General features: G+C 41.8%; 1 protein-coding gene across 5 annotated transcripts in view; it reads right to left on the bottom strand.

Annotated features, from left to right (window-relative positions):
* Nucleotides 1-3026: 3026 nt before the first annotated feature.
* Abca9 (ATP binding cassette subfamily A member 9) overlaps nucleotides 3027-12404 on the bottom strand; it is an 84416-nt gene continuing 75038 nt past the window's right edge. For all 5 annotated transcript variants that reach the window (XM_087909836.1, XM_048446105.3, XM_048446104.3 and 2 more), the window contains 6 exons: nucleotides 10594-10688; nucleotides 9756-9875; nucleotides 9412-9552; nucleotides 8452-8531; nucleotides 4806-4861; nucleotides 3027-4307 (listed from right to left, as the gene is read on the bottom strand). In XM_087909836.1, coding sequence (XP_087765962.1) covers nucleotides 4209-4307; nucleotides 4806-4861; nucleotides 8452-8531; nucleotides 9412-9552; nucleotides 9756-9875; nucleotides 10594-10688 — 591 coding nt within the window. In that variant the 3' untranslated portion in view covers nucleotides 3027-4208. The remainder of the gene's footprint in view (nucleotides 4308-4805; nucleotides 4862-8451; nucleotides 8532-9411; nucleotides 9553-9755; nucleotides 9876-10593; nucleotides 10689-12404) is intronic.

Below are 12404 nucleotides of genomic sequence, written 5' to 3'. Positions count from 1 at the left end.
ATTGTTAGGAGTATTTTCTAAGACAATTTGTTCACAGAAACGAACATAGAGTATTGGATTCTTAGTTATCTAAATGTCGGTGATGATGTTGCCATTACTGTTCTATGCCTTTGAAATGAACATAGTTCTGAAATTCTGTGTGGCTCAGGTCTGTCATCTTGTTTTCTTTCATAGAACTATTAGCTGTAAGTCTTCTTGAGACATTCTAACTGTTCTATCTTCTTTCTTATCCTGGAAATAATAATCCTATCGGGATGCTAACATGATAGATGCCTTTCTTGGGTGGTTCCCATGATATAGGCCAACAACATTCTCATTAGTGTGTTTCCCTACAAGGATGCTCATAGTGTGAATGAAGAGAGTCTTGAAGGCCTGGTAAAGGTGAGCAGTGCAATGTGAGGATAATGACTCTGCTTGGGTTTTTGATTTATGGCAAGAAACACTTATTCTAACCCTAGCAGGAAAAGTGATCACACTTGGGGTCATGCTTAAAAGACTAGAAGTCTCCCCATATTTGCATATCTGTATTTACTCTTGCACAATTCCTGATAACTAAGAAACAGAAGTAGCTTGGTGCTCTGACAACAGATGAATGCATAAGGAAAATGTGGTGCATACAAGTGGTGAAATTTTATTCAGTCGTGAAGAAAAATGAAAGCATGACATTTGCAGGAAAATGGATGGAACCGGTATTATGTTATTTGAAGTCTCCCAGACTAGGACAAAAGCCCCTTATTTATGCTTATAAGTAGATCCTAGATTCAGACTTGTGTGTGTGTGTGTGTGTGTGTGTGTACACATAGAGTATAGATTATTAAATTAAAAGGAGGATCAAAGAATAGGAAAAGAGGGTCTTAGAATTGGAGTCCTAGTTGCTTTTTCGTATAACAAACACCATGAATAAAGTCATCTGGGGAGGGAAGATTTTATTTTAGCTTACAGGTTACAGTCCATCTTCAAGACAAGGCGGGGACTCAAGGCAGGAACCTAGAGTCAGAAACTGAAGGAACTGATCATAGAGGAATGTTGCTAACTGGCTTGCTCTGGTTTGCTAGGCTACTTTCCTTACACATCCCAGGTTCACTTGCCTAAAGATGGTACCATTTAGAGTGGGCTGGAAACTCTTCCATAAGTTGACAATCAAGAAAATGTCACAGCTGGAGAGATATCTCAATCCTAAGAGATATGGCTGCTCTGCTGGAGGACTTGGGTTCAATTCCCAGCACGTGGAAGCTCTAGTACATCTGTATCTATTTCCAGTCTTTGGTGATCTGATCCCCTCCTCTGGCCTCCATTGGCACTGAATACTTGGGAAGCATAGACAGACATGCATTTGAAAAACACATAAAATAAAAATAAAATGTGAAGAATATGCCTCACAAACATGTCAACAGTTCTGCAACTGAGGTTCCCTTATTCCAAGAAATTTTGATCTGTGTCAAGCTAAAAGAGACTAGTGAGCACAATTTAGGAGGGAAACATAAAAGAAGGCTTAGGAATGAATACCCAAGAGATGCCCTATCATATCACAAAAGCATTTGTTCAACTATGTTCATAGCAGCACTATTTGTAATAGCCAGAACCTGGAAACAACCTAGGTGCCCCTCAATAGAAGAATGGTTAATAAAGGTGTGGAACATATACACATTAGAGTTCTACTCAGCGGTAAAAAACAATGACATCTTGAATTTTGCATGCAAATGGATGGAAATAGAAAACGCCTTACTGAGTGAGGTAAGCCAGACCCAAAAAGAGGAATATGGTATGTATTCACTCATATGTGGTTTCTAACCATAATTAAAGGTCTTTGAGCCTATTATTCGTGATCCTAGAGAAGCTAAATAAGAAGGTGAACCTGTTGAAAATCATGTAGCTATCTGCCTGGAGATTGGAAATAGACAAGAGTCCCAGGTAACCTCGGGTGCATGGGGGGGTGGGAGGGTTGTTGGAAGGGGAGAGGGTTAGAGAGAAGGGAGTAGTGGAGGAATGGGGAAAGCTAGGTGGACTGGGATGGGGGGAGGGAGGAAGGATGGATATGAGATTAGGGAAGAATATATCTCAAATAAGGGAGTCATTTTAGGGTTTACAGGAGACTTGATTATAAATGGGATCCCAGGTCCAAGGAGAGATCCCCAGACTGTTCTCTAGACAGAGGAGAAGGTGCCTGAACCGGCCTTGGCCTATAACCATACTGATGAAGATTTTGCTTATCACCATAGATCCTTCATCCGACGATGGATGGCGATACAGATGGAGACCCACATTGGAGCACCGGACTGAGCCCCCCATGGTCCAAATGAGGGGCAGAAGAAGGAAGAACATGAAAGAAACTCAGGACCGCGAGGGGTGCGATCACCCACTGATACAAGGGGACTGATCTAATGAGAGTTCACCAAGGCCAGTTGGACTGGGACTGAACGAGCATGTGATCCAACCAGATTTTCTGAATTTGGCCGGATTCTCTGAATGTGGCTGACCTGAAGTCTTCTGAAAAGCCATTGACTATGACACTGGGACTTGTTTCCTCTGCATATACTGGATTTTGGGGATCCAGTCTGTTTGAATACTCACCTTCCTGGACCTGGAGGGAGGGGGGAGGAACTTGAACTTCCCACAGGGCAGAAAACCCTGACTGCCCTAAGGGACGAAGAGGGAGGAGGAGAGGGAGTGGGGGGAGTGGGAGGGTGTTGGGAAGAGGGGCGGAAATGGAAACTTTTATAATTTAATAAAATTACTTTAAAAAAAATAGAGGAGGACTAATGGGTGAGGAATATGACCATCAGGAAAAGTGCAGGGGTAAAAGAGAGGAGGCATAGAGAGTCATGCAGGGGTAAGAGAGGGGAGCTATAGAGAGTCATGCAGGGGTAAGGGAGGGGAGTAATGGAGAGTAGTGCAGGGGTAAGGGGGGAACTATAGAGAGAGTAGTGCAGGGGTAAGGGGGGAGCTATAGAGAGTAGTGCAGGGGTAAGGGAGGGTTGCAATAAAGAAGGATCAACAAAAACAAAATACATATGGAAACACCACAATAAAGTTCATTATATTTTTATTTCATTTTTTTGTATGCGCTGAGTATGTAGACATATGCTTGATGCCATTTGTGTGTGGCAGTCAGAAAACAACTTGAGGGATGGTTCTTCTACAATCCCCAGGATTAAACTCTGTTCACCAGGCTTAAAAGGTCATTAGCTTTCACTGTTAAGCTGTTTTTCTGGCTCCGAGAAAAGTGCATTTAGGTATTGACTTGTATCAATTAATTTGTCCTTTCCAAGGCCAGGTAACTCAGTAGGGCCAGCATGAATGTCTTTTTTTTTTTTTTTAAGAATTAAAGACTTGGAGCCTTTGCTCAAGATCTAGGGCGCAACTTCTCATGAGATGAGGGCAGTTCGTGTTCACATGCACAACACACAACCCTAGAATCAAGGTCGACTTTTTCTCATAACTGCCTGTAAATGTTTGGATAACTGATAAAAATAAAAGTAGTAACAGCAAAAATCTCATAAATGAGAGTTTATGGCCGCTGTCCTGAGGTTACAGTAGATAGATTTTAGTATACACAAACTTGGTAAATAAAGACGTGCAAAGTTGGTCCTTTGGCCGAAGAATACACATTTGCATCATTAAAGAAAGTCTAAATTTCAGAAATGGTTCAGATGTGTATGTAAATATGCACTCGGTCATTTAATGATTGCAGGGATTTACTCCCACAAGTTTAAAGTCTGTTTTTGTAGTCACAATGGACAAAGCCCTTCTCTGTAACCCAAAGTCTACACACTGTCAAAGTGGGTCACGAAAAACAAATACCGTGCTGTTGGGAAGTCGACGATCCCTTTCTCCCTATAATCAATATTGTTTAAACTATATCTTACCTAATCAATAAGGAAAGAAAACAGTCAATGTTTTGAAATTCGGGGGTAGAGGGGAGAAAGTCAATCATTCTCTGCAGCTGTCTCAGAAACATCATTATTATTATAAATGTATTTAAAAACTCCATACTGTGTGAACCATGACCTGGTTGAGGGGGCCCTGGCTGTGTGTTCTAACTTGTTCTTACTTTGGTCACCGCTGTCAGAAATATTATTCAGGGAAATTCTGACATGAGTTTCAAAAATACTTAACACCACATCTGAGATAAGTAAGACGCATCGATGCTTTTGAATGCCGCCTTTAAAAAGGACATGAGCTTGGAGACAAACAGAACATTTTAAACTCTAAGGCTCTTCCTGTGGGAGGAGCTTCCACTTCACCGAGGAATCTAGTTCCTCATCCAAATCATCCAGCTCCTGCTCCTTGGAGAGCTCCAGGAAGACCTGGAAAAGAGGGTGAATGAAGAAAGAAATGAGAGGCGTCCCATCCTACCTTCTAGCTCTGCAAACGATGCGAGGATTTGTGTGTTCCTCCTAAGCTTATTTCTTCTATTTTGTACTTGTATGTGACATATATGCATTCATGTCCACATGGATGTTGGGATGTGTGTGTTCAGGTATCTCTGAAGGCCTGGAGTGGATGTCGCGTGTCTTCCTCAGTTGCTCTCCACACTTTATTTACAGAGGTACGAACACTCAATTGAAACCTAGAGGCCTCAGATCAGCTAGTCCATCTAGCCAGCTTGCCCTGATTAAGGATTCCACCTCTGCATCCCTGGTGCTAGGATTACAGGAGTCAGCCGTGCCCCCTTGGTTTTTGTGTGGATTCTAGGGATTCAAACTATGGTCCCCACACTTATTCAGAAAGTGCTTTATCCAATGATCCATCTCCTCAGCTATTAACATTTTTAGGATGATAGGCAACCACTAAAATTGACTCACCTGCTCCAGAGTGGACTGTGAGAGGCTGTATTCTTCCAAGTCAAAGTTCTCTTTCACTATGTAAGGATGAACGCCCATTAGAAGCTCATTTTTTTTTTCTCAAGGAATTTCACCAAATTGTTCCAAAGAACAAGCGAATAATGAAAATATAAGATAATAACTATTTTGAGTTAACTACTGGAAATTAAATACATCATGTAGTCACATAAAAAGATAGAAATACTGTCCTATTTTTTTAGAGTTTTGGCCAAGGCAGTAGAAGATGAAAAAGAAGAATAAGAAATTCTAGAACACCGATCTGAAATAAAGTTAAAACATGATTTTCTTTCTGCTAGAAAATTCCCATGTGCCTCTTCCATCTGTCCTTCTTCCTGCCCCAGACGCTAGCGCTAAGTGGCATGTCCCAATGGGGTTTCAACAGGAGGGAAAAAAAAAAGAGGGGCCGTGGTATTTCTTCTTTCACTCCCTCCCTGGCACTGGGTCTCAAGGTGATAAATTTTCCATACTTTGCCCCAGGCTGCGTCATTCTGTCTCTTTGGATCTAATGACAATGATAACCATTGTGCGTATTTATAGTCTCAAGATGGTGTACTGTGTTCCTATACAGAAGTGATAACTACAGTGCCCATGGTCAGCCATTCTTGTTGCTGTGTTACTTCTCTTCCCTTTCCACTCTACCATGGGTGGGCTCCTAATATCAGCTTATAAGACAAGGAGGGAACAGAAAAAGAGAGATTCAATAAAAGTATGCGCCCAAGGCAAGTGTGGCCCGAGAGAGATAAGATCCTAGAGTTGTGCTAGGGCTTTCATTATCCACATTTGTTCTGTTGGTATGAAAAAATAAATCTATATGGATGATCATGGAGTGTGCATGGTGAAAAATTCTGAGTCTAGTTCCTTCAATAAATGTATTGAAGCTGAAAACATAATGATATCTAATGACACTCGAGGAAATGTTAATTACATGCCGACATTTGACACCTTGCATTATCTTCCCAGAATAAGGTAGCAAATTGGCATTAAAGATTGTTTTTAAAATATCCCCAAATGTGAATCTCAATGCTAGCAAATTAAATAAAAAGAAAGGAATACAAGTTAGAAAAGGAACTGATGAAAGCAGAAATATCAGAAGGCATGGAAAGAAAAGCTTTACAGTGTTCCAGGGAGTCAGCCTTCCCGGAACATCGATTCTGCTGATACTTATCTCTTTCAAAATACATCCTGTTTATAAGATCTCCATGGAATCCTTCTTATCATAATGATGCAAACCTAGCAACCAGGCCAAAACGAGCCATAGCGTAAGAGTGTACAGTAAGATGAAAAAAGAACAATCTATTGGAGTGGCCCTAACCGTTGATCAAGAAGGCACGAGCTGGAAAGCGTTAGCCCTCAACAGAAGGCAGTTGGCAAGACTGAAAGCACAACACAAGAAGAGGAATAAATCAGTGTGATCTTGAATGTCCTTCACAAGCTACCCAAATAGTTCTCAGTTTGTGAAACTAACTTGAAAGCTATGGAGCCTTTAAGAGATAGGACCTGACTGGTGTACGTCACTACGGATGAGTCTTGAAAGACTGCACATTCTCTTTGCTCTGGTCTGTTTGCTTTGCTTCTGGTCTGACACAATGATGTGAGGAGCCCCAGTAATGTGCTCCCAATGGACAGAGATGTCCCATCATGCTTTTCTTGCTACTATGAACTAAAACTATCTGAAATCAGGTGCCAAATTTAGTTCTTCTACCATAAGTTGTTTCTGGTAGATATTTGGTCACAAGAACACTGCGGTGATACAGAAATTTGTACCAGAAGTGGGGTCACTTCTGTGACAAAACATGACCATTTGGTTCTCAAACCTTTAAAACTAGCTTATGGGAGGGATGTGGAAAGGGTTGTGGAAAGGGCTAGAAGAGTCCTAGATTTCTACAAGCAGAGCCTTCTGGTGGAAGACCCAGATGCCAGTAGAAACACAGTTGGTAAACACTGCACTCATGAGGTCTCAGATGCAAACAAGCCGTCCAATGGGAGTTAGCCTTGAAGTCATTTGTATGACTTCCGGAAATGATGTCTGCTACAGTTTGTGTCCTGAGAATTTGAGTGAGGCTATATTTACTCAATAGACTGATTAGTTGGGTGAAGGAAATTATGAGACAAAACAGCATAGCATAACTATTGTTTGTTGCTTTAAGCCAGTTTTACAATGAGAGAGAGAGAGAGAGAGAGGAACAAGTGGAAAAACATTTTGAAAAAGTGTGTATTGTGGGTGCCTTTAAAGTGACTGTAGACAAAGTAGATGCAGAGAGAGTGGTTACAGCTATTAAAGTCATTAGTGCAATTAAAAAAATAACGGAAAAATAGAAACATTGTCTTGAGGGTCAGACTTCTTCCACAAAAGACCTCAATGTCTAGAAATGTAAGCTCAGTTGAAAAGTAAGTGGCTGAGCAGGGAGAGTACCTGAGCACAGAACTTCCTGGTTTCAGCTATCCAGGCATTCAAAGGCTGCTGCAGCCTTGGCGAAAGGACATCTGGGTATTTCTCAGGCTGACAGCAGAACTTGAAATCATGCACATGGTGCAATTTTTGCATGCATTCATAATGAAATAGTTTTGGAGTAACTGGATCTTGCACCAAAGTTCCCAAGAAAAGCTTGGGAGACCAGGCACTGTGTAGGGAAGTCAGATTCTGGGGCAAGACATCATGAAGCTTTAAAGTGTAAAGTCAAGGTTGCAGTAAAGACCTTGAACGTTGGAGATGTCAGAGATGAAGAAGTCTACTAAGGAAATGCTCAGCTATTGAGTAGAACAGGCCCAAGAAGGAGGTCGTGTGTGCTAAAAGTGGCAGGCACGTAGGAGGGGGATACAAAATTCTGTAGGTGGTCATCTCACAGCAAAACATGCACTGGATTCTGACTTGAGGCTGCAAGAGTTAATGTGACTTACCCTGTGTGTTTTGGGCTTGCTTTTCTGTAACCTATGCTTGCTATCCTTTGGTTACTCCTTTAAATAAGAATATCTTCTCTGAGCCATTATTTGATGGATGGATGTAGTGTTCTTTTTTATTATTTTACCATGGATCACATATTGGAGTTTGCCTTGAGTCTGATAAAAGACTTTTGAACAGTATAGGAACTTTTAAGAATTATGTGGACTTTTGATGTTAGACTGAACGCCTTTTGCATTATGAGATGGACATGCTAAATTATTTCTTGTTGAGAATCACTGGATTAAATAGATGTCCTACAATTTATTAATTATATGTCATGAACATTCTATAATTTTTAAAGGTTTTTTTTTTTAATGTGGGATGTCCTTCTGTATATGGGTTGCTTTTACTGGCTGATGAATAGAGCTGTTTTGGCCAGTGGCTTAGCAGAGGAAAGCCAGGCTGGAAATCCAAATAGAGATATAAAGAGAACGTAGGCGGAGCCAAAGAGACACACTGGAATTTTACCGGTAGGCCACTTACGTGGTGATACACAGATTAATAGAAATGGGTTAAGATGTGAGAGTTGGTTAGTAAGAAGCCTGAGCTAACAGGTCAAATAGTGCCATAATTAATACAGTTTCTGTGTGATTATTTGGTTCTGGCCTGCCGAAACGAACAAACAGTTTCCATTTACGAGTGTTCATGGTTTAAACATTCACTTACATCTCTCCAATTTGAAGAAAGCCTGTGATAAAGGCCGTACATCCTCAACAGGCAACTTATAGACCATCAGAGAGGAGTATCTGTGAAGAGAAGGAGGATGGACACTGGGATTCACGGTTGTACCCTCTGATGCGTGCATGTCCGAATACAATAAACAATCCTGTCAACTATTTGTGTAAATGAATGTCTTTTTCCTTCTTTTTGGTTTTTCAAGACATGGTTTCCCTGTGTAGCCCTGGTTGTCCTGGAACTCACTTTGTCACCAGGCTGGCCTCAGACTCACAGAGAACCGCCTGCCTCTGCCTCCCAAGGGTTGGGATTAAAGATGTGCACTACTGCCCAGCATAGATCTATCTTATAACTTGGAGATGGCTGCAGTTCCAGGGCTCTTTGTTCAGCAAGAAGTCAGTCTGCGGGGAAGAAAAGACTGGGACACAAGAGAGGAAATCAGTAGCAAGATGCCTTAAGAAGGGAGGAAAGAGGATTGTCCTTCCATCGTAGGAAAAAGAGAGTATCTAAGCAGAAACTGCTATTTGGTTTCACCTCATCTACTTGTGCCTCGAGAACCACCGCTGATACAAATGCTGAGAAAAGCCATCCGTGGATTCTGATGGGTGTCTACTACCACCACTGGGCTCTCTCAGGGCACCTCCTTTAACATGGTGGTTTCACCCTCTGCCAAGAGCAACTGAGATAATATAAGCGTCAGCATACAATAGTACGTAGCTTATTTCAAAGCCCCACGAATACTAATTCCCTCGCAAGAGCCAGCCTCCAATGAACAATTTATTGTCTTGGTTATTTCCTGTGCAGCCCTGGGAACAGAGGGCTTCTCTTAGTAATGAAGGTACTCACACTGACTAAAGTTAAAAACAATGAGAAGATAGAACTTTCACTTCTCATCTTTCTATAAAGCAAATACCACCCAAAACAAAGATTAAAATAATGCAGACGTATTACCTTTCCTGCCGAGCAGCCTGGGGGAAAATCTTCATGATCTCCGTGTTGAGGGACTCCACTTGGGTGAGGGTCTTCACCTTCATCTCCAGCAGGTAATCTTTGCCAAATTTGCTTTTCAGATGTTGGATAGAGCCAATACACCTGGAGATAGATAGGAGGAGGCTAAGGTATAGCAAGGCAAGAGAACTATCTCTGGTCATTGCAATTCAGTATCTGGGTGTCTGGGGCAGGGCCAGGTAGAGACCGACACAGATTCTCCAGCTTGTCACAGTTGGCAGTGTTGTTTTTTTTTTTTTATCACAGAAGGCAATCCAGAGTCAAAGGCAGGCCTGACCGGTACTCACCTCAGCCTCCCAGACACCATGATGGCCACGCGGTCACACACAGCCTCCGCCTCTGCCATGTAATGTGTGGTCAGGAGGGCACCCCTCTCTGTGTTAGTAAAGGTGGCCCGGATCGCCTGCCTGGAGTTAGGTCAGGGGAAGCAGCTGATAAAAGAGAATTCTCAAGGTATCACAGAACCTTCTAAATATGTTTCTATTAGCACACATGCGAAACAAGAAGGGCATCCAAGAGGAACCAAAACCAAGATATCTTTTGTAGGACTGACAGATAAATAACCTCACTTTTGGTTGGGGTATATAATTTAGAAACGGCTTGGGGCTGGACACGGAGGTTGATACTGAAGAAAAAGTTGCTCTCAAAAGGGCTGAACAGCAGGAGAATTAATGAGAGAAGGCAGGGGAGGAGGTGAGGACATCCTAGACAACGTGATGATCATGATATATTCTACAAGGACATAACATGATCGATTTTTAACAATTTCACAAAGTAATTAACATACTGAGGACTTGGGGTTTTTATTTCCATCTCCGTGACCATTGTCATGCGGCTATGGCAGAGGATTTGAAGTTTAATAATCAACCGAGTGGACTGTGTCCTATGCATACTGAGATCTAAGGGAAATAAAAAAGATTCTTACAGTACGTGTTAGATGGAGGGAATAGGTCTCTCGTTTTTGTGTTACAAGCGTTGGCCAGAGTATGAAACCGTGTACCTTTTCTATTAGTGTTGCTTTTCCTGCTAAAGGATGAATATCTTTCTGCTTTTAGGTAAACTATGCTGAAACTCAGTTTTGGAAAGCTACATAAATCCACATAAGTGTTGCTCCTGAGATCTCACCACATCTGCTGCTGCCCCTCAGGGTCCATCCCGGTCGATGGCTCATCCAGAAGCACCACAGATGGGTTCCCCAGGATGCTCAGCACGAAACAGAGCTGAAACAAAAGGGACAGGGCTGAGAGTCTTTATCATTTATTACAGGAGATAGCAATTGATACTCAAGGTGTCAACCTCCCAAAAAATAATTTCTGGTGAAGAGAAGCTCATTTTGCAGAGTCTACGAGATGTACAGACCCCAGAATATCTGCTGCTTCTGCCTATAACGTTAAATGTGCTAATTGCATTCCTTCCCTAGTGGCGGTGGCTCCCCACAGTCTGGATATAATGTGTGACTATCGCAGAAATACACACTTCAATCTTCTGGGCATTTTTATCTGTGGATTATCTCGAAGGTGGCTCTTCCGTAGCTGCGTTGTCTGTTTAATTTTAATATTGCTAGCCTACACACAGTTTTGATGAATAAAATATATACAAAGAGATGCTGCCCAAATCGGGTGTTACAAGTTTCCATTCAGAACCGTCTTAGAGCACAGCTTAAGAAAACAGCTGTAGGGGTTGGAGAGATGGCATAGGGGTTAAGAGCATTAGCTACTCTTTTAGAGGACCTGAGTTCAGTTCCCAGCACCCACATGGTAGTTCACAACTGTCTATAACTCCTATTCCAGGGACCCTGACACCCTCACACAGACATACATGCAGGCAAAAGACCAACATACATAAAATATAAATAAGTAAATTATTTTTAAAAAAGAAAAAAAAAACCCAGCTGCAATTTCCCCAGCTGCCAAGATAGCCCTATACCAGCAACTGATAGAAAATTTCAAAATAGCCTCAGACCAGATCAGGGGTCCAGCTAATGGATTTTAAGGTAAACTATTAGCAGAAAAATACAAGCTTATTTACAAGGATATGTAGCCAGCTGTGTGATTTGTTGAGCCAAGGTAAACAGTGCAAAGTAACCTAACTGTGGCCCAGGGACTGTCATTAACTCTTCTCAGGGATTCCTAGCCTCAGTTTTATGGCCTTTGTTCAGACACCACCGGATAAGATTCCCTGATTGGCCAGGGCTAGTTACAAAATAGAAACTAACTTCACAGCCCCAAGAAAGAGTTACAAGTCTGTTTCTTTTATGGTCAAGGGTTACATGCAGGACAGAAAAATCTATCTTAAGTTTTAAAATGCTTTTAACAACAATGTGCCTCAGAGAATTCTGAGTGGGCTCCTCTGCGGTGCCCTCACCCTTTACCCCTGCAGCTTGGGGCGCTGCTACACTTTCTCTGAAGACACATTTGTAAACAGTCTACAGTACAGGAAAATCTGGCCTTTATGACCGCTAACCACAAAATGTTTAAGATATTTTATACACTCAGAAGAATAGAACATAGCACCCAATTTCCTTAATTCTTTTAGCCTCCTTGGTAGTTTAGCTTTATAGGGCTACCTCTATAGATTAGAAGACAGAAAGCCCCCTCCCCCTGTAGCTGCGGTTCGCAGGCCACTAATTAGGAGTTAACTGAACGAAAGTGCTACTCTTTGCCACGTGATAATTAATATGGATTTATTGCTCAGGACTATGGAGAGGACTCCATTTCTTATCATTTACCTAAGAAATGGTATGTGACCTTCAGATGTCATGCCTGCAAGATTTTTGTGGGTCTTTCTAAGCAGTGTAGAACAAAGAGAAGGGGCAGAAATTAAGAGACCCTGACAGAATTCAATATGACATAAACTGGCAGAATCCATCATGAGAAACTAAGGAGTGTTGCCATCAACAAAAAAGTGTACACTTGAGCCCTTCTTTACTCGGAAAC

Source organism: Myodes glareolus, chromosome 9 (genome assembly GCF_982192425.1).
Source record: "Myodes glareolus chromosome 9, mMyoGla1.1, whole genome shotgun sequence".
Classification (NCBI taxonomy): Eukaryota; Metazoa; Chordata; class Mammalia; order Rodentia; family Cricetidae; genus Myodes; species Myodes glareolus.
Note: the sequence above shows the minus strand (reverse complement) of the source record. Positions and strands in the feature narration are given on the sequence as shown.